This window comes from Corapipo altera, unplaced genomic scaffold, assembly GCF_003945725.1.
Source record: "Corapipo altera isolate COAL_440 unplaced genomic scaffold, ASM394572v1 0, whole genome shotgun sequence".
Taxonomy (NCBI): Eukaryota; Metazoa; Chordata; class Aves; order Passeriformes; family Pipridae; genus Corapipo; species Corapipo altera.
Genome location: NW_020884872.1, coordinates 4,243,375 through 4,266,188, shown reverse-complemented (window position 1 = coordinate 4,266,188; position 22,814 = coordinate 4,243,375). Strand labels below are relative to the sequence as shown.

Genomic DNA, 22,814 nt, shown 5'->3' with positions numbered 1-22,814 from the left:
TGGCTGAAGAGAATCTGCCACAGACTGTGATATCTATCTTACTTGGGCATTAGAAAACAGATCCCACTCACTTACAGCCCTTCTCAATTCCCCTTCAGCAAAAAAAGCAGAGATTGTCATCTATTTATGAAAAGAGTATTGGGTCAGGTCTCAGCTTTTGTGAAGTCCTGCACTCTTAGGGTGCTTCTGATTTGGCCCTGAAGCTTCAGGAGACACTTATGGACAGTTAGTTTGTCCACTATTCAGATGGGTAAAATACTAGTACTAATCTTCCTGGCAAGTGGGCTTGTCATGAACTTAAGTGGTTCTTACTGTATTGAAGAGTAGAGTATATACCTGAAAAGGAACATCAGCCATGGTTTTGGCGAGGTAATAGGCTTTCAGGCTGTACCAGTAGTTCAGATGCTCTCTGAGAAACACTCCCATCTCAAGGGGAACTGCAGAGGACACAAATTATTAAGTTGGATTGTCAATGTGCAGTATTGCTGCACATAACAACATGGTTTATCCATATCTAATCCTGCACTGCTGCAGTCCCATGGCAGGACTGGAACTCTCAGGTCTCTGACAGAGCAGCAACAGTTCCAGTGACTTCTAATGAAATGTAAGAGGTCAGCCCTGAGAGTTGCTCACTGTTTGGACTACAGACCAGTCTACTCAGTTATCTGAACCTCCCTTAAAGAGGATTTTTCAATTAAAAGTGGTGTCAAAAACTTAAAGAACTTGGTTATTCCTTTTTGGTCCAACAGGGAATCCAGAGTAATAGCACTCCCAAAGGAAGTCCTCTGCTCCCAAGCAGCCCATACTGCAAGAGTTTGCTTCTGACACCACATGAATACACTGATTTTATGGAGAAGTCATGACTCAAAAGTCCTAAAGAAATTATTGCATCCTCCTCAAGCTCATCTCACTGCCTGAGATGCACTTGGCACAAGGGGAAATTCCAGCCCAGGAGTGTGACAGTGAACTAACTGTCTGTGTCAAGAAACACTTAACAAAAGCAGGGAGAGAGAAGTGCCACTGGCCAAGCTTATCTCAGCTTGCAGCAGTGCCTCTGTGGGTGCAAGATTTATCCCCTCACCTGTCTTAGAAGTAGAAGCACAAGTCAAATATTCTCTTACACAAAACAGATTCATCCAAACACCCCCCCACACCTTTCTGCAACTCCTTCCCCGTTGATGTAACAGAATTACTGGTACTCACAGGTGAGGACAGTTGGCATGAGCGCAGCAAACATGAGAAACAACATGGAAAAAAAGAGGAAGCCAGAGTTGCTGAGGACTTTTTTAGCTTCGTTGCCAATACCCAGGTAGAGCAACCCGATGAGCAGCCCGATGCCAATGTGTGAGGTGATACGCAGGTGTGTCAGGACCTATGAGCAAGGAAAGAGGGGTATTTCTGATCAGAGAGTCTGGGTTCAAAAACAGCATGGTTGAAATCAGACATACAGACTGCAGAAAAGGAGCACTTATGTCTAGAAGAACTTGCACAGAAATCGTAGAATGGTTTGGGTTGGAAGGGACCTTAAAGATTACCTGGTTTCCAAGCCCCCTGCCATGAAAAATGTTCATTTCCTACTGGTAAACTGGGCTTCAGCCAAGAAAAACTATGAGCTTCCCAGTTTCCATCCAACACATGAACATTTCTTCCAGTAAATACAGGCAGAAACTGCAAACGCTGCAACCTGAAATCCTACTCTGACCATGTCACTGACTCTCATTGATCAGGAGAAGGAGACTTTCTCTTTGACTAAAATATAAATTTCCCAGGGCAGAAGAGAATCAGAAAGGTGTTTCAGGCTTGTATAGACCAAACTAACTTCACCAGGAATACATTAGCTTTCTGTGCCTTCTCTGCAATACAGTATTCCTACAAGAGGCTTGGAAGAACAAAAGAAATAACAAAATCTGTAGCTGCAAGCCTTTAGAGTTGAGCAGAGAAAAAAAGTCTTAAAAACAACAGTGTTCTTCAATCTACGCATCAGAAAATAAGTTACAGTTTCCCATGATCTTAATTCATTAACTTAATGAATCCTTGTTGACAAATGCAAAGTAAATTGCAAATATAAGTGTAAAACTGTGAGAGAGAACAAGTTATGACAAAGAAATGTGCTGGCAAAACAACCAGGCACCCAAAACATTTACTGAACAGATACGAACACTGCAGGGCTTGGGATTTTGATGGATGTTGTTTATTTTAAGAAAAAAGGTGGAAGATATGCTTCTTTTTTTTCCTTGGGAATGAAGAATTTCATTATGACACTTAGTTCATCTTGATATTAAATGTATGAAAACAGAAATGTTCCCTTTTCAGAGAAGCAAAATTTTTATCTCCCAATTGTCTGTTTCCAAGAATAGACTACAAGTATTAACTCTTTACATCACACTGAAAGTTATTATTTCTGTCATCCTGAATTTTCTGGAAAACCTAATTCTTTGACACACTAGTACAACCTCTCATTCACTTTTCAGTAGGATTAATAACTGTATAAGGAACCTGCCAGCACAAAAGGGATTTAAGCTTCAGGTTTTTAGGCCAGGTGCTTCTGAGTGCTGTGAAGAAAGCTGTTGTTCACAATGAAAATGGTACAGTTAACAGCAAGAGTGAAAGATCAGTCTCTTTCCTTTGAAATTCTGTGATAATCTTCATGGATGGGCTGTTGGACATGACCTTTAAGGAGTATTACAGTATCTCACACCCAACTGAATAGACCTTTTGGCTACACACATTATTATAAAGGCAGTCTTACCGAATCCCTCATGATGGTGAGAAAAGTTCTTTTGAAGAGGATGCAGAACTGGGTTAGGCAGCTGGCAGAGAAGCTGTGGCAGCCTTCTGTGGAGGAGGAATCCTGCAGGAACACATCACAGGATAAACTTCTTTCTTTGCAGTACCTTGCTTAGTTCTCATTCACAAAACCCCACTCGCACCACAGCTGAACGTGCCCAGAAACCTCCGCTGGCCAAGGTTTAAAACTCCCTTCCTTCCCCTCCAGCCTCAAGCCATGTCCAGTAGTTGTGATGCACAAAATACCTCCTCAGAAGGCCGGTGCCAGAGGAAGGGGTTCAGCTCATTCTCACCACCCACATCCCTCTTGTAGTCGGTGTCACAAATCCTCTCCCGCACGGCCCTGACCAGCCGGCTGTTCTGGTCCCCGTACTCGCCAGATGCCACTTCCATAACTACAAGAAACAGAGCTTAAGTTGCTGGTTTGCACTACTGACAAGCTACAAGCTTTGTTATTGATTCTGCAGCACTGACAGAAACAGAAGTTTGGTCTAGAGCAGGCCCTAAAACGCCACGTGCAAATTCCCACGTATACACACGACATTTAAATCATCTTTCTATAAATCTTCAGAGAGGTCTCTTCATCCTGGAAGTTAAATGAGCCATTTTAGAGGATAGTCCTGGTAATAAGAAAAATTACAAAAGTCTATTTTCGTGGTCCTTACTGCTTCTTTGGAATTAAGAAACAACACTGAGTAAAACTCTCAGTGTTATGAACTCTACAATACCACAGTGGGATTGTTCAAGATTAAGAACAACAGAATACTGGAGCCACTTTAAAAAGCCACTAATTACTATGAAACACTAAAGAATATGCTTTATCTTTCATCTCCTGAACCTGGACTTCCACCAGAGAGAAATATTCACTAAATTGCACCACTAGATGGCATTCAAATAACTTAGGAAAAAAATCTGAATAATTTTATTTTGAATTTTGGTACATATATGTACACATGCACATAAGAATATACACACAAAAGTGTACCACACACCATGGTCCCCATTACCCTGAAGGTACTAATCTAACACAAACTAATTTAAATGAACTATTCAAATTGTCCTTACCAAAATCTGCTGGATTGTGGTAGGTTGGGCAATTCAAACCCAAATCTCTCAAGTAAGGGACTAGGTTTGTTACCTTCCCACGGTAAATGCATTGACCTTGACTTAAAACATAGAGCTGGAAAACAAGGCAAAGAAAAAGAAAAGGAAGAAATAAAAACGTGAAATAGTATCAAAATATTTGAACCTGCTACCTCTATGACACCAATCCATGAACCTAATGATGTCTTCTTGTCCGTGGGGGAAGAACACCTTGGGAAGATTTGTCACCACTTGAAACTAATTTCTGTATGAAATTATAACTAGTGGAAAATTAAATGCTTAAGGTTTGAGTTCTGCAAACATTCCCTCCAGGACTTAAAGCACATTAATATAGAAACACACTAATTCCAGCCTCAGACATATGCTGAAAATAGGCAAGAAACTGTAGAGTCAAGCCATTTAATTTCCATTTAATTATGGATATTTTGGGCTGGGAGATGAGGCTGGTGAATGCAGTAATGGAAAGAGAGGTGGGACAGCACAGCAATGGGAAACAGCTTGATTAGTCTTACTTTTAGCCATACTATTGGCTTTAAATAAACCTCCCTGGCAGACTGGCAATCTGCAAGAGCTTCTTCACCTGTGGGGTAGTAGGTTTTCTCTCACCTCTCAGGGGTCTAATCTAAATCTCCTAACAAGACTAAAGTAAATTTATATCTAGTCTAAACACACATGGTCCACATCCCATTGTTAAGTTGGAGAAAAGTTCTCCAACTGACCTAATTTCACTTATTATCATTTCATGTGAATAAACTCTTCTGAATCTACACCCATGTATCAAGGATGAGAATATCTACCAATGACATTGCAGACATTGACATTAAACTTTTCCTGCTTTTATATTATTCCAATTTACTGACAGCCCTCTGCACAAGAGCAGTGGTGAGTGAAGGCATGATAATCACAAGCACAATAATCATGATTTCACAAACATACCAAACAGATTCTCTAAAAATATTACATGCAAATAATGGAAACAGGCAGACAGGAAGGAAAAAAAACATATCCAAAAAATATATTTTGCTCTTATTTAATTTCTTCATTTGATTTGTTGCCAAAGACCAAAATTATTCACGTTTTCACTTAAAGAGTGTAGCCTTGAAAGTATAATTTACCTAAACCATGCATAGAGAGGAAGTTTGAGAATAATACCTGATCAAACAGCTCAAACAGTTTTGCACTGGGCTGGTGAATGGTGCAGATGATGGACCTGCCACCCTGGGCTAAAGCCTTCATCAGAGAGACAACCTGAAAACATGATGCACTGTCCAAGCCACTGAACAAAAAGAAAGAAGTTTGTTATCCACAGGTCCATAGGCAACACTCAAAACCAGCATGTGGATTTGCTGCTTGGCCTCTCTTTATTATCCTTTCACAAATTTTCTCTGTAGCAGTTTAATTTTATCATATGCCAACCTTATGCTTGTATTTCTCCATCAGTCTTTTAATTAAGTTGGAAGCATGCCTGAGAATGAAAAACAGAGTATTCTCAAAGCTGCCTTAAGGGACTTCTTACATTTTAAGACTGCAGATTTAAATTCTCCCAACTTTAATGAATAGATACATATTTATAGCTTTCCCAGCCTCCTCAAAGTCTGATCACATTCATTACCAAGAGTCACATTTTAAAATGTTTATATTCAAGCTACCTTTGCTTGAAAAAAAAATCCATGCCACAATCTGAAAACATTTTCCTCTCTCCCTTTCTGCTTCAGCTTGTGTCTCCTTTAAATATTATTTATAGTCCCATGGTCTGGCAGTTACAGCAGTGACCCAAGGCACTAAGTACCCAAATCAAATTATTTCTTGTGGCCTTACTCAGTGCTTACAGGCAACACAAAATGAGCCTTTTCCAAGGACTTAGAGGTGAATAGCTTTTCTGTAGGGCTGTTCTGCTGTATAAACCAGTATTTGTCTTTCTTTTAATTTCTGGCCTTGAAGTACCTGGTTGGTTCATCAAAAAACATGACAGGGGGGTTGTTCACCAGCTCCAGAGCAATGGCAAGACGCTTTCTCTGGCCTCCAGAAAGGCTCCCAGTCCTGGTGTTGGCACAGGTCAGCAAACCGAGGGCTGTCAGTATTTCCTTTACCTGCAGGAAACAAAACATTGCAAGTTGTTAGCACAAAAAAAAAAAAAAAAAAAAAAAAAGAGCCTCTTTACTGATCTTCATGCAGATTGTAATCTAGCTCATAACTTTGTTTCATCATCCATGCACCGAAGCCTTTTCCCATCTAATGTAGCATTTATTAGTTTCAGTGGAGCTTAACGAATCTATCATTTACTATTTCGACCCAAATTCTACCTGTTTGTCCTACATGACCTCACTACTCAGTAGAGAAGCCTTGCCTGTGAAAATGGAGTGGAAATCAGTTCTCCTACTGCTGTATATATATGGATATGGCACTGACATCAAAAGAGCTGTGCAGCATGTGAGGGGTTATTACACAGAGAGACCAAGAAGTTTCTTTCAACAGAACTTCTGGGTTGTATCTACCAGGGACTGGAGAACTGCATAACAAAAGTCAGTGGTTTCTATAGAGGAATGACCTGCTTTATCTAATCTGTTCTTTTCTTCACAGTCTACTCTTTGAAGTGCAGCCATTGATTTTAAGTGTTTTCATGCTCCCTGGAGTCGATTCAGTTGTCACAGGTACTCTCAGATGTTCAGGATTTCCTCAAGGCACAGTCCCAGGAAGGGCACAGCCTGTCCCAGGGTCTTTGGAGGAAAAGGAGAACAATCCCAGACACTGTGAATTTTTCTATTTCAGTGACTGTAGATCTGGCCTGGCAGAGCAATATAAGAAAAGCAGCTCTCTGGCAGCAGTAAAAGCATGGACATAAAAAATGAGTGAATCCAAGGTACACTGCTCATACAATCAAAAAAGTGAACCACTTCAAAGGTAGGAAGCAAAACCGGGCATTTAACATTTCACTTAAGTGTAGGAAAAGGAGCCCATCATTTTGAAAGTGATAATTGCTTGGATGGGGGGAGTTTACCAGAAAGGGTGGCTGACATGTTAAAAAATGGTCTTTGCTTGTCCTGATTTCAGTTTCCAGGAGTTACCTCTCTCAGTGAGAGAGAGTGAAAAAACAACACAGCCCACTAACTCTTGTTCTCAGAGAGGAGATCCCAACTACCTCATTCCCTTTATCTCTAGGAAAGATGCCACAGGACATGGACAGCACAAGCATAAACTAGAAACATAAACTATGGTTCACTGGAGGATTTTTCACTTGTCCCTGTTTTAAACAAGTAATCCTGCTAGCACAAGTGTATAAAATTCATAATGTTCATCTATGATAAATATTTACACTAAAATTTACAACAATAAAATGAATTATCTAGTCCAGCTCAGCCAGTAACACTAACCAGAAAATGTCCTTCTAACATGTGTTGAATAAACACATACAGCACAGTTTTTTTACTCACAGAGTTCTTTGCAATTACAGTGACAGTGTAAAGAAGTGAATTAACTTGCCTGGCCTAACTTACTAAAGTGTAAATGACTTAAGACTTTCAAAGTACAAATAAAATCAACAGTTGTTTCTGAACAATTTTTCCCAATAAAAAAATCTGTGTCCAGCTTATTTAAAAAAAAAAAAAGTATTTGACAGAATCCAATCAATCTTGAGCTATCAAGATTCCTGTTAGGTTTCCCTCTGTGGAGCTCTTTCTGATTTTCAAGGATTCTCTGAGTCTGGAGAAATGTCAATTGCTCCAATTTGGAAATAAATACAGACAGAGGACAGCCACAAAAATAGCTGCTCTACCTAGGAAGCTGACACAGTTTTCACATTTCAGGAAAAGTGTGCACTTTTCCCCATGGATGGTTGAGAGGAGCACACTTCCTAGTGCAGGTCCAGCTGGGTTACAGGTCTCCATGGGCAAAAACACACCAGGACTCCTCTCCCGCTCAGGAAAGTCCTGTGTCAGCAGCAGGCAGAAGCAGGGCAGTGCAGCAAATGTGCAACTCATTCACATGGTTTAGGAAATACGTGTGCATGTTTTACCCTGGTTTTCTGCTTGTCCAACCCGCAGTCACCCAACACAGCTTCAAAATACATTAGCTGCAACTGCATTAACTTGCCCCGTGCAACAACATGCCCACCAGCACAGCCATAAAGATCTGCTCCTTCAACCATGAGCACAGAGATTTCTGCAGCAGTTACAAGAACTGCTGAGCTTTTTGTCAGTCCTTGGAAAAATTAAGGGCTACACTCACCATTGCCACACGTGACTGATGTATCTCACCACGCATGAGATGCCTGAGCCCTCAGACACACACATAAGAGAACTTAAGGTGCTAAGGTACATTAGAAAGAATCCTACAAAACCTGTACATTTATTTCAGTAAATCTTCTACAATTTTCCAGTCTCACACTGAAAGCAACTTTCATGGAGACTGCAGCTAATATTCCCTCCTAATGACACCTGTCAACTTTGAGGCTGTGATTTATTCTGTCATCACAAATCCAATGCAATTCTATGTCAGATAAAAATGTCTGCTTTACAGAGCTCACTTCATGGCTCTGGCATCCCTCAAAAATTCTAAGTTTGATGGACAGTGTACATACCATTTCTCTCCTCCCTTCATCTTTCTCTTGAAGTTTCAGATGAGCAGATACCTGGAATGCAAAAACAATGCAATTGGATTTTGAACCGGTCTGAAGCACAACCACCAGTTACAGCAGATGTCTCAGGCTCAATATCCCAATGTCTAACTCAACTTCTTTAAACCCAGTCAGCAAACCTGAAGCTGAACTGTAATGTTCAAATCACAAACATCACATATGCCTGTGCACTAACTGAGTGTAATTTGACTGAATCAATCACTGGAGCATCTGACAAAAAACATATTAGAAAGAAAGGCCACTCTGAAAGTCAAAGAGCTTGAGAGGAAGATGAAAGAGTCATGTTTTTTGCACAGCCAGTAAATTCTCAGGCAACACCGGAAAAAAACAGTTTATTTGTGCTTCATCCATATCACAAGGATAACTGAACTCTGCCATTCTCCAGGATGCAAACAAACAAGAACAGAAATAAATAATCTTGTGAAAGATGTCATTTGCTGTCCTGAGAGGCAGCTCTGCAAAACATCATGATTAACCTTTATTAAAAGCAATTAAACTGCTAGGTAATTATTTTTGTCAGAGCCTTGATAGATTAATTTAGACAGCAAGTATAACCTGGGCCCAATTCTACGAAAGTGGTCCTGTGGGATTCTGACTACAATGCTCAAGTAAACAAAAGAGAAGAAAAACTTCATCACAGAAAAGAACTTTTGTAGAAAAATTAGCTAAAAAAAAAACTACAGTGATTTTTTTTCTGGCCTTAAAATTTGTGAATTGATGCCAGCATACAGTGTGAGCATCCTTAGCCTTGTATTGCTAACAACGTCTGAGAAAAACTGGCTCATTTCTCAGGCTGAGTAACAGGCAATTCTAGACTAACTGGTCAAGTTGGCAATTTGCAAACTTCTTGATGCCATGAAAAACAGTAAGAAGAATTTATGTTGCCTGTACATCTTGGAATTATTCTGTTCCTGTTGTTTTCCCATGAAGAAATGAAAAAGATTTTATACAATGCCTTTATTAAAGAAAAGGTACAAAAGAGTAGAAAGCACAGAGAGACCATGCTGAAGTAAAATAACAATTAGCAGTCAGAACATGGAAGATGGGGAGAAAGGGAGAGACAAGGTTACTCATCAGGTAAGAACAGATTGTCCCTAAAAAGATGCATTTGTGAAGAATTTCGGGTTCCATTCTCTAGGAGGTCTGAGAAGAGCCTCAGATCTTCTTCTAAATCACAATGCTGGTCACAAATCGAAAATTACAAAGCTAAAAAAGCTCACACCACCCTTAGAAGAATGAGCCTGAAGCAGAATTCAAGGCAACACTAAAGTCCAAGCACTTTCACCGAGCGGGATCAAACACAGACGATGGGCTGTGGCATTGCCAGGAGTGAGAACACGTGCACAATACACAGAGACTTTTTTTTTCCATTTTCTCCCGCTCAGACAAATTAGAACAAGAAAAAAAGCTCACCATCATAGCTTCCTGGACAGTCAGGTGAGGAAGGAGCATGTCATCCTGCATGATGTAGCAGGAGACTTTGCGGAAAGAGCGCAGGTCCCGGGGCTGCCCATTGATGAGGATTTCTCCTTTCATTCCTGTCTCTCTGAAACCAACCAAGAAAATAACCAGAGGTGAATCCTGCCTTCCCTTGTGCTGCCAGAGGCCTCAGTGTGTGGAAGTCTTAGCTAATTATTGCCACCATGGAATAAAACCGATGCAGTGGCTAGAAATCATTTCACGATTGTGCTCTCTTTCATACAAGGCTTCTTGCAATGCTGCTGAAAATTTTACTCAAGGTTAGTACAAAATGTGTGCTATCCTATATCAGTGCCTAAAAAAATATCAAAACATTAAAAATAGGGGGGTTTTAGGTTTCTCTATCCTGTTCCTTATGCCCCAAATGACAACAACACAGAGACACTTCGCGTTTGGCCATACAGGAGGGGATTCAGGAGGGTGAATCACTTCAGTCATTGCAGTTTGGTCAAGAAGACATCAACACTATGAAGTGGTGACTAAAGAGAGTAATTTCTTCAAGTGTTTATAAAATGTGATTTAAAAACCACCACAAACATAAGACACTGAGTCAGATTTGTTACACAGCCAAAAAGGAGATTTTTTTTTTGTGTGTGTGTGTGTGTGTATTTTGGATTTTAAATTGCTTCTTATTTTTGGATCTCACTTGTTAAGAGATAAATTCTCAAGGGAACAGAATGGGATAAACAGAAACAATACAAGCAGTAAGAATCTAATTCAAAATCTGTGAAATACCTATTTTCTACAAACACTGGGGCAATATTTCCTCTGCTTATCTGAACTTGGGATTTTCAATGTTACCCACCTGTATCCTGCCAGAATGTTCATAAGTGTTGACTTCCCAGCTCCTGAAGGACCCATAATTGCAACAAGTTCTCCACTGCTGAACTTCCCTGAAATTCCTTTCAAAAGGGTCTTATAACCTGGAAGAAGAAAGAAAAGTTCACTGAACCCTTAACAATGACGTCTGAGGAGCAATGAAAGTTCATTTCCACTGAATGCTGGTGACAAACAGGCATTAGCAGGCACCTGCTGAGAGGTTGATGCCTGAGATCAGCACACTGCAAGAACTGTCAAAAATATCTATCAAAAGCCAAATTATGAGTGGGAGCAGCAGACTCCTCCAGCAACACAGGTAGTATGGTGGGATTACAGGATCACAGGCTCTTGGTTCACTCCAGGAAGACTTTCAAAAAGGGCTATGAAAACTTGCTGCCATTTTCTAAGTGCTTTCTCACAATATTTTACTAGAATGCTGTGAAAATATCTAATATTCCAAAGCTAACATAACTCCAGAGCCTTGGAGCAGACTACCCTGCAACCACTGCAGCTTCAGTGCCAAGATTCTTCACCAAAACAACAACTTCTTAGAGAGAGCAATAGCCAAGACCTCAAAGGCAAAGCCCTTTGCCTTTGTTCTTTCCCAACTAAAAGAGGTATGACAAGAAATGCAGCAAAAGGAGACACACAAACCTGCTTCAATATCTTACCACAAGGACTCTCTTATCCTAAGAACTCCAAAAGCTTGTCTAGACAGGGAGACTGACCACAGTAAACTCTGTAAAAACAACTCCTAGGGAAATATTTACTCTGGATTAAGAACATGCAGGTTTTTTCTCATTTAAATTAATCCACTCCAGAACGTCATGCCATGATAATTACATCCTCCGGCAAAGATGTTCTAGGATAACACCTCCTTCAACTTATCCCTGAGTGAATTACCTTTGTCAATAAATCTTTATTTAAAGCCTAAACTCCGTGTTGCTCTAGGTGTAGGCAAACTGGGCTCCAGTGAGAATTCCAGACTTGGACCAGTTGCATCCACCTTGCCCTGTATGATTCCCATGTTAAGGCATAAGAACTCTGTGGGGAGGGTGGAGAGGGCCCTGACCAGCATTTAATTTTTTCAGGAACTCTTCCCCTTTTATTTTTTTTTTGCTTGCTTACTTCATTTTAAATACAAGTGCTTTTAGTGAAAACTTTTAATAATAAAAGAAAAAAGTTAAGTAAGGTGTCAAAAAACAACCTCCAATGCTGAAAATGTTCCTGTAGTTAAATTAAAACCGAAACAGAAGGGTGGAAAATCCATTTACATGCAGTGTTAGGATTTGACAATACATTTTGCCACACTGGTGCATATGCAGGCAAAATTTATATTTCACATGTAAACTATCCCAGTCCTTTGATTATCTCTGGCACAGGTTGTAGCTGGAACATTGAAATGCTGTAAAAAAAAAAAAAATTCATTGTCTGCAAGCTCCTAGAAAAAAGAATGGTGGATTATCTTCTTCTGGTTTATCTTTCCTCCTAATTCCATGATTTGTTTTCCTTTCATGTCCACATAGCATTCTCTTCAAATATTCTTCTTTTCTCTAGCCTCAGCTCGTACTCCTTCCATGCCACAGAGAGCAAATTTTGCACTAAAAACATTGTCATGCTGCCATGGGGTCTCCCAAATCCACAGCAAATGCCCTTCCTTGAGCATCCCCCAGCCCAGTGGGGAAACAGGAGCCACAGAAGCTATCTAGAAATATCTGATCCTACTGTTTTCATGGTAAATGTCTTAGAAAATATAACTGACTAAATTTCTCAAAATAGCCATTTTCTTGAGTGCCTTTTTTAAAACAGGTCAGTAATTTTTCACTACAAATCCTGTCCCGGACCCCAAGAAAACAACTTGTTTGGAAGCTACAAGGTAGGACGGGTATGAAAATAGCAGTGCACTCATGTTGCCTGTTCATGGCACAAGTTCTAACAACAAAAGCAAGGACAGTCTATCAAAAGGAACAGCTATTTCAAAGAGAGAAATTCATGGCACCCTGGCAAGGCCAACAGGCTTGTCCTTCACACCAATGTCACCATCCAAATCAGCATCTGAAGGACAAGTGCAAGGACAGGCCAGGCCTTTCAGGCATGACAATATTTAATAAATAGGATCTAGAGGGAGAAAGCCCTTCATTCTATCCCTCTTGTTACATAGAACCAGCTCCCTCCCAAGCCTATTATTAAACCTGCAAAGGACTCAAACATTAGACTGTACCTCCAATTACTTGTATTATGCACCCACCCATCATGCACATAGGTTGTGTGCAGCTGGGAAAGTTTCTCACACTGGTCACAAGCTGGCCAAGGTGCCTTGTCTTGAGCTTTCACCGACACAGGATTTCTTTCACCAGGTCCCACATGCAGTGCATGGGTTAGGTGTCTGTCTCTATTCCCTGTCTGCCCTGCAAAGCTGTTTAACATGACAGAACATCACATGGCAACTTCACTACAACAATTTCTATTGCATGGGCTTGTTCTGACCCATATTTCCAGGGGAAAGGGTTCTTGTCAGAGTTCTGTAGTAGTCAGCTCACCATGAGTTTCAAGATCAGGACAGTAAATATTGCACAAACTTAACAGGGAGGATAAAAACATGTACTGCCATAAATGAGGAAGGTGCCACCTAAAAAACACACTCATTGTCTGAAAATGTGTAGTAATATATATAGCATTACCTAAAACTGAAACCTTTCCTCTCACTACATATGACTGTGAGATTTAACATCACATATATTAAACTCATGTTTCCAAACATAATCTCACAAATGATGATCAGTTTACCTTTAACTGAAGTATCTTCCCCCTCATGACCTGCTCTTGTTTCTGCCCCTCTGATGCAGGTTTCCATTTTAAGAATCCTGCACACAACGTTAAGTCAGAGCAGAACACATCACAGAACCTCAGAATCGGGTTGAAACTGAACTCCAGGATCATCAAGTCCAAGCTTTGACTGATCACCACCCTGTCAACTAGACCAGGGCACTAAGTGCCACATCCCTTGAACACCTCCATGGATGATGACTCCACCACCCCCCAGGGTAGCCCATTCCTATGCCTGACAGTCCTTTCTGTGAGGAAATTCTTCCTAAAATTCTCTGCAAGTCATTTGCAATACAGTAGAGAAACATACTTTAAGAAGAAATGGGAAAAAAAAACCCTATGAATTTTAGATTAGGATCCCAATCATTGGCATTTTAGGTTGCTACAAACTCAAACCCATCTCTTCTTTTGACTGGAAGTGCATAAAAAGCTTTTCTATTACAAAGGTTAATTTAGCAAACCCACAGAAAGGTTTGACACTGTGGCAGTAGTGTGGTGCCCAGTATAATCCTTTATAAGGAATTAAAGTCCCTAAGTAACTACAGTCTTCTCTTTCAGAATATCGAGGCTAATCTTTAACAGAATCAGTTGACCTAAAACTTCTATATCAGGCCACATGTCTTTCACGAGAAACAGATTATGCATTTGAAGGGGATTGCATTCTTACAGTACAGGGACTGTTTCATGTCCATCTGCCATATATTAGGAATTTCTGACTACCTTTGATTCCGGACCACCTCGTTTTCCTTAGTTCACGATCCATTCAGGAAGGAGTTTAAGTAACACAGAGTTTAGTGAAAGGCTGAACCTCAAAGCCAACTCACCCCAAAGTGGAAGCACCTTACAGGTCATTCAGTTCCAGCACCACAGCAGCTGTTTCCCTTTGGAGCAAGTTTAGCATCTTGACTTTCAGTTATTTCTCTTAAAACTGTTTTGATTTCCAATGGAAAACTGAATCTCTCAGTTTTCCAATGCCCCTTTCCTGAAGTTATTGTGACATCACCATTAAAAATATATTTAGGGGCTGATACGCCTTGGGAATCCAAATACAAGTTTTCAAGAACTGCTTAAAATACAGATTTGTTAACAGGACATTAACACACCATCACCAATCAGAGCAAGTACTCTGAAACTTTCTCGGTCCAACCCACTAAAAATTGAATACAAAAGTAAGAAATCAAACCCTAAACAGAAAATTCGAGTGATGCAAAATTTTTTGGTCTTAATTTCACCACACACTGCATTCCAGAGTTCAAGGTTTTGCTTCTCCTGAGAAGCAAAATGTGTGGGTTTTTTCTCATGTTAGGATTTCCCATGAAGGCAATGTGAGGCACTGTGATATTAGATCATATTCTCAGCCAGAAACACCTGACTGGCCTGATCAGACCCCCCCCATTCAGGAGGTGTGTTTCCCTCCCTGCCTGGCAGCACCACAGAACCCACAGCAGCCCCTTCTTCAATGAGCAGAGGGTGACCTCGTTTCTCTGATGAAGGTGCTCCCATTGCTCAGGTCTACAAAACTTTTGCTAATTGATTCAGTAACAGAGAAGCGTGTTGATGGTTTTATTTGCTACCTCGTGGATTTTACCAAGATTTATGGGGAGATCTGATTTTCCCATTCTCACAGATACTATGATCAATCTGGAAAGAATCAAGCAAGCCACCCCCTCCTCATCCTCAGGGTAGGAGCATATGCTTCAGAATGTGTATGAGTCAGCACCAACAAAAACATAACCAAAACTCACTCCTACCTGACAGTGAATTTCCTCAGGTAAACACTGTCTCTAGGTTTTTGACTGAAGTGCTTCATTCATTTGCATTTCATTGCCAGCAACATACTCATTTGTTACTCAGAGAAATGTCACACTAACTCCTAGATGTTTCTAGGCTTTGTAGCCTAATTCTGCATCCATCAGTAGGCACCAAGGGCCCATCTCAGGTCCCAGGTGAGCACAGCAGGCTTTCCCTGCTTGCTGCAATTAGAGCAGTATTTGCCCTTCCCAATGTATTTGAACTGCTTCTCTTTCATCACAAGCTCTTCTGAAGGCAGGAAATCACCGCTGTTGCCCTGCAAGTGCCACTGGCTTGAAACAGCTCAAAGGCTTCTCAAAAAATTTACTATAGCAAAAGGTAACATAGGAAATTTCAACTCAAAAAGTCCAAGTTTGGCAAAACTATAGACAACTGAAAACTGAGCCACAAAGAAATCAGCATTTGGCACTTAAAAATCAAAACCAGAGACGTCATAACCTGCTCTTTCCAGACTCCCTGCCAGGTAAAAACACAGCATTTCTTTATTAAAAAAAAAAAATAATCACAAAAGGACTATATTTCCTTGTCTTTTTGTGATGCTTTTTTACATAGGATGTGAAATACCCAGCTGGAAATACAGAAGACACCCCCGGCAAGTACTATATTACTAACCTGCCTCACTTCAATACCTTCAACAAACAACACACTTTTTAAACAGCAGTTTAAGTTTCAATACACAAGTTTGTTCTCTTACAGTATCATCAGTCAAACTGTTTCTTAAATCATTACAAGAAAGTGCAGCAATTTCTTCATGCTGTATATCGACACTGTTCCATTACAGAAACTCCATTGTCTTTCCTATTCTAAAATTTTTGGGCTTAACCCTCATCTCATTTCCTCTTGTTTCAATCAAAAAAAAACCAACAAAACTATACCAAAGTCCAGGGAATTCTCCTCTGCAAAACCTGAATAAGGGAAAGCAGAATTGAGAAGTCACACCTACATCTTTCCCCTTGAGGAAGGAGTGGGGAATCCTCCCATTATACAAAAATGCTCCTAGAAAAGTCACAACTTCGCTGCTGCCCCTGAGATCCACGTCAGTCACACCCCGATTGCTCCAGGCCATTCTCTGGATCAGGTACTGGTCTACAGCTGCACAAGTGAGGGAAAAAACAGGCTAGCTCAGCCAAATATGATATTAAAGGGCAATTTAGTAACTTATGGATTAGAGAAAGAGCTTGCAGAAGTCCATCCAGATGTGGAAAACCATCCTCGTGTTACGTGGCAGACATTTAATTTGTAGACTCTTTAGATTTATATCAGAAAACTGAACGGTTGGGGAACACTGGCAGAAACCCTGCACAAGACGAGAAACACACACACACACAGATAACAGCTCGAGGCCAGATTTGCACGGGAAACATTTGGAGATGTAATAAAACATTAACTAGGAAACATTTTTATCGTTTTTACATCATCGTTTTCCGCACACTGAGGTGTAAATATGCCAACAAAAAATTCTCTCATCTGCTCCTTCTCAACCTATTATTCACTTTCTGCATCTCAGCCCTTTTCTCACTCCTGAGAAGCCACTCTCACAGCAAAGCATCCACGTGTTTACCAGCAGAGACTACACCAATATGCTTCATCTGATTTTAACTCTGTGGGACAGCGGTAAGCAAGCAGTGGCAGTAGAGAGATTTATGTGGAGTCCCTGAAGAAAGTTACCCCATATTGCCATCCCACCGAGTCTCTCTTGTTCCCCTCATGCTTTACTCCCCCTGTTCCCCCCTGCACTCAGTGAGTAACCCCAGAAGCAAGGTCTGCACATGCAGCAGAGCAGCAGGCTGGCACTGCAGACCGCTGAGGGCAGGGACAGAACACACCCTGCATTTGCTGTGCCACTTTCAGAGTGCACAGTCACGACTACATCGTCTGTCTGCACTTGAAAAGAGGTGCAGCTTCCTCTTCTTTGCACATAATGCAACTGCACATGTGAACTAGCTGCTGGTGGTTTACAGTTCCATTTGACAACTCAGCAGTCACACACATCCAGTTTGTGCCAGTAAACATGATGTAGCCATACGTGTTCCAGGGCATGTGTGGAGTGACCAGCAGCCATTGCAAAGCACTGGCCCACTTTGTGGGTCTGGGATATCTGGAACATGCAGTTTCAGAAGCAGTTTACACCACTAGAAGATGATGTTGTTCTGCCCTCTCCCCCCAGAACACCTTCCCTGAGTTTGCTTTTAAGTGCACCTACAGAAGTGAGGAACAACCAAGCCCATCTACCCGGAAATTTTCCCTGGGAAATTAAGAGTAAAGTGGGTTTGTTTCCAGCTGCTCTGCCTGCAGGACTGTCCCTGTCTGCCAGGGCAAGTCCTGGGTGGAACAGGGGTGGTGGGACCGTCCTTTCAGCAGCTGGGGCCCTTCCAGCAGTTTGTGCCACTCAGGAATCACTCTCCCAAGCTACCTTTTCCATTCTGAAACACAAACAGGACTTAAATTAAATTACCCCTTTACTCATTACAATTCATGCTGGGCCATTCAAACCATTTCATTCCAAACTGGACTGCTTTATCGCTTCATTTTAGTATAAAACAAAAGTTAAATCACTTTCCAATGATCAGATGAAGTAACATGAGGCTTTTCACCTAAATCACTGCTAGTACAAAGGCAGGGTGTTTCCCTAACCTGGCATATAGTCAGGGAGATGTTTGCCATGTATTTCTAATCCTGCTATTAACCAGCCAGGACACCATGTTCCCCACTCACTAGTGGGAGCACAGAATGCTTTTCTCTCTCTCAGTGGTACCAACAGTGTTTGTTAATGTTTAAGTTTGTAAATTCTCAGTTGAGAGGGATTATCTGTATCAGTCGATGATTATTTAAATAATTTGATTTTAAAAAACCCTCTTGATGGGGATTATTTAAATGGACATTTCTTTCCCAAGCTCCCCACTGAGTTCAAATGAGTTTAAGTTAAAGTGAATTACAGGTACTGATATTTGGGAAGAAAAAAAAGGCACTTTTTAACTTCCAGAAAATGTAGGGGACAGAAATAGCTTTCCTGACAAACAGAGTGAAAAAAAAATATATTGCTTTAATAACAAGAACCTTCTTAATTGTATATTGGCCTGAACTGTACCCTTATAAAGCCTTAGGGGGCAAAGTCACACTAGAAGGAATAAACATGTTTAAGGTAACTGTCTACCAAATAAAACCTATACATAAACTCACACATCTTTGGTTCATGACTCCCACCATCCATTGTGTATCACAAGTGAAAAAACCTTTTTATGAATCATTTTTCCATTCCAGTTTTAGAATCAACCCATCCATATATTTCAATTCTGTTCACACGTCTCTCAGGGACATAGAACAATAGGATTTTCCATTGTCTAAGCTCTGAGCCCTGCTTTAGGACAATTAAGGGAATTTACAATTGTAATGTGTTCTTGTACCTTGCCTCAGAGAGACGACCTTCGTTATGTAAATGTCTATAAAACAACTTGCCAGGCACCAAAACATCAGGACAGAAAGGGCAGAAAAGCTAAGTGAGTGCTTGAAGTAACCAAATCAAATTCCTCTGCCTCAAAGTCCTTTCCAGCTCAGAAATGAGGAATTCATTCCTCTCAACCTAAAATAATAAGTCTTTCAAGCCTTAAAAAAAAAAAAAAAAAAAAAAAAAGGAAAAAAAAAAGAAAAGAAATTCTCCTGTGGGCAGCAAAGCTCTTTCTTTGTAGTGGACTAAACTGCATTTCTTAATATAGCCCACAGCCAGGCCTTCTTAAACATATTGCTCTTGATCCACAGCCGATTTCCCACTTAGTGATCATGGGACAGATTAGTCGTAACTCAGATGGAGAGCTTAGCCCATGCTCACAGCGAGCCTTGTAGCATTCAATCTACCTAATTTTACACATCTAAATGTCTGATGCTTAACCTAAATTCATTTTTAGGACCCGCAAAATATCAATAGATAGAAACCAGCACACCTCACAGGTAATTAATTCTACCTGTTTTGCATTCCTGTTCTGGGAAGGGATAAATAACCCTCTGGAAGGGCCTCTTTCTCTTAATTATAGTGGGAAGTTTAGGACAATTAGCTTGGAAGAGATGCCAAGCCTCTAAATGCTGTGAGAAATCTCATCTATTGCCACGGAAATTACAGCTGGTTTTAGTATCAGTCACAAATAAAATTAATATCAAGACATTTTCTGTGGTTTTAAATGTCAATTTTGATTGTGGTCCCTCAATTTCAGCAGTTAAACACACCAATTGCACAGTCCAAGTCTCCAAGTTGGATTGACACTTCACATATTTAGATGCTTCCTAGGATGCACAAACCTCTCAGACACTGTGTTTTCACTCTGTCTTTAGTGGTTAGCACTTGCTTTGCACTCTGGTAACTGGGGACAGTTCAAAACTGCAATTTTTTTCTTCAAGTAATCTACTAGCTCAAGCACACAGCACTGTATTGGTAGCACTGGGTTCAAACTTAAGCAAAACACTTTAAAGACTGAAAAATCTAAACATGCTTTGGAAGATAGATGTTAATGGAAAGCTAAATGTATAAGAACTAATTTTAAAGCAGTTTTTGAATTTTGTTTGCATGGGTGCCTTCAGATTTGACTTCTATCAGTGCACTTCCCTGTGTGTTAAACATGTCAGCTTTCCTTCTGTGGCCACACAGTAAAGTGGAGCCTAAAGGGAGATCATGAGCCCCCAAGACAAGATTTATGACACAAAATCTCTGGTTACTCTGGGCCATGTTGTATAATAACAGAGAACGATGAGAAGATGGCAATCCAGACAATAAAACCGAGTTCTAGTAGAGGGAGAATCTTAAACCAAACTGCAGATTATAAAGAATCTGAAAAGTCCCTTTAATTGTTCTCTCAGATCCCTGGACTAGATATTAAACTTATGCAAGACACTGGATCTGACAGTTCACACTGTGCAGTCAAACAAAAAAAAGCCCTGACTAAGTAAAGCTTTTACTCCTTTGAAAATCTGAAGAGTTGTGTGCACCATGCTCTTTCTCTATTATCCAGGCTGCTCATCACATTATTTTAGTATCTGAATACTGCTCCTCTTCAGAATAACTAATTAGATCTGACACTCTGTTGGGCTGCAAGCTCTGCCACCTCCTAATTTTTAGTTTGAAGGTTTACTGGACTATAAACCCCCACTCCCCTTGTCTGGCTGGATTGCACTGCTGGCCAGGCAATGTTTCTCTACAAAAAAAGATGGGGTTTATGTACAGAGAACCCAGACCTCCAAGTGACAGGAAACTGAAGTGCTTCTTCTGTTCTGGACAGTTTACATGCTTTCTTGAAGCATGTTCCTCCAAGAGTACAGAGGAGCAGAACAGGTGTCAGCAGCACTGTGGGCAAAATTCCTGACCCTGCAACTACTGATTACACCTCCCCACCACGATGTGAGATGGATGGGTTTGTGCCAGTGCCCTTTAATTCTATGCTCTTTACAGCTATAACCAGGCAGAGCTGAGGCCCTTAAGTAACCTGCATATGCAACCTGACCCAGTAAGAGGCCAAGTAACTACCAGACACCCTTCTTGTTACAGAAATATCTCATATTGGCTGATAATAGTTCCACTAGGACAGCTGCTTTGAGCCTTTCCTCGGATTCACCCTTTCTGTATCCCTTTATCTGGTCCTAGAGCACAGTTACAGCCTTCTGCTGAGGTTTACAGGATGCTTATACTTATATATGGGTCCTATCTATTATTATTATTGTTGTTGTTGTTGTTGTTGTTATCAGATACATCTACAACAAGATTCAGTTCTTGTCGTTTTTTCTGTTGAATGTTTCTGCCTGAGAGAGTTAAAGCTGTTCCTCTCTCCCTACACATGCACATGAAGCCATATGCCTGCAACTGAGGAGAGAGAATGACAATTAAATAGGTCAATGAACGAGAGTAACCTTCAAACATGAATGCAAATAAATCTCTACTTGCAGCAAGACCTGATGGCTTCAGAAGCAGTATTTACATGTTGAAGCATTTGGAGATCTGGGGCATAGCTTGTACTTCGCCTGCACAGAAAATAGCTACCCTAATTTATCTTCAACCCTTAGGAAATATGAAAGAGGGGGAGAAAAAAAGTATGAATGACGCACAGCTTCATCTTTCTTATGAATCTAGTGGAAATGTCTTCTCAAAGCAATATCCATAGCCTAATCCTTGTTTGATAATTGCTTTTCGCTGCCTTTTTTTTTAATTGCCTTTGTTTCTGTTACTTAAGCGCGCGAGAAAGGTCTTTCCTGACAAAAGAAAAGCCAACACAATCTGAAATGAAAGGCTGACACATTTCCTCGAATGACAAACTGAAGTCACGAGCCTGATACACACATTTTGAGATGAAAGCTGTTTACGTGTGACAGCCGGGCAGAAAGCAATTTCTCATAAGTACCTTCATACCTCCAAGTACAAATAGTATTATTCACAGTCTTACAAACAAATAAAGCCAGAACCCTTCCCAGCATCCCTTCCTTTTGGAAAAAAAAAAAAAAATCTTCAAGTAGGAGATACTCCAAAATAGCCCAGCAGCTGTTGTGAACTGAACTGCCCCATCTGCCTTTATTTCCAAGTGTGGATCCAGCTGGGTCACTCTGCAACAAGGGAGACAGAAAACCTTCCTCCCTCAGAGAACACTACTGAGTCTCCTCTGTTGATGTTCAGAGTCCTCTCCCTTCCTCCTTCCAACTTATCTCCACCCACGTGTACCCAAAGCAAGGAGGGAAAAAAGTAGAAGTAAAACTTTGGCTCTCTTCTCCTACCCACCTGTGTAAGGGCTAGAGAAGAAGCCCTGGGGCTTTCTAGAGTTACAGCAGAAGCAGCTGAAGTTATTTTGCATCTCTTTCCTCCAAGCTGGGCTTCATGGCAATATCTAGTCCAAATGGTGTGTAACGAAAAGCTTTCCCTCATACTTCTGTGTACACGTTCATCACAAAGTCTAGGTTAAACTGGAATGTGATGAAATGTCTCCTGTAAACTGCATAGGGAAAAAACCACACGTTTTCCCAGAGTGTTTGAAACAAAAGTTGTTGTCTGAAACAGACTTCTGTGATGACTCACACGCTCACAAGACAACACTCTGTGCCCCTAGCCCTTACAGACATGAAGAGATGCATTTCTTGGATTTTTGAAAAATGTTTTCAGTTGTGGTCGCTGCAATTTAAAAACCTGCCACAGTGTCTGAAATTTAAAAAACCACCACAGTTCACAAGTCAGCTTTGATGACTCAAAATATCGCATCTGACTCCAAACAAATACCATTTTTTCACATCAGTCTTATTCAACTGCAGTAGTGATGACAGTCTGGTGCAGGAACTTTCTCTGAAGAACAGGCACCTGCTGAGCACCTCGGCCATCTGACCCTCTAAACAA

The 22,814-nt window shown here is 40.7% G+C and overlaps 1 protein-coding gene across 1 annotated transcript in view; it reads right to left on the bottom strand.

Annotated features, from left to right (window-relative positions):
- The window catches only part of ABCG1 (ATP binding cassette subfamily G member 1), a 51,212-nt gene that overhangs the window by 9,711 nt on the left and 18,687 nt on the right, over positions 1-22,814 (bottom strand). Inside the window, exons 2-11 of the mRNA XM_027638905.1 lie at positions 10,809-10,926; positions 9,938-10,070; positions 8,468-8,518; positions 5,836-5,981; positions 5,044-5,167; positions 3,853-3,967; positions 3,034-3,182; positions 2,750-2,851; positions 1,204-1,372; positions 337-437 (exon numbers count right to left, since the gene is read on the bottom strand). Of these exons, the coding sequence (XP_027494706.1) occupies positions 337-437; positions 1,204-1,372; positions 2,750-2,851; positions 3,034-3,182; positions 3,853-3,967; positions 5,044-5,167; positions 5,836-5,981; positions 8,468-8,518; positions 9,938-10,070; positions 10,809-10,926 (1,208 nt within the window). The remainder of the gene's footprint in view (positions 1-336; positions 438-1,203; positions 1,373-2,749; positions 2,852-3,033; positions 3,183-3,852; positions 3,968-5,043; positions 5,168-5,835; positions 5,982-8,467; positions 8,519-9,937; positions 10,071-10,808; positions 10,927-22,814) is intronic.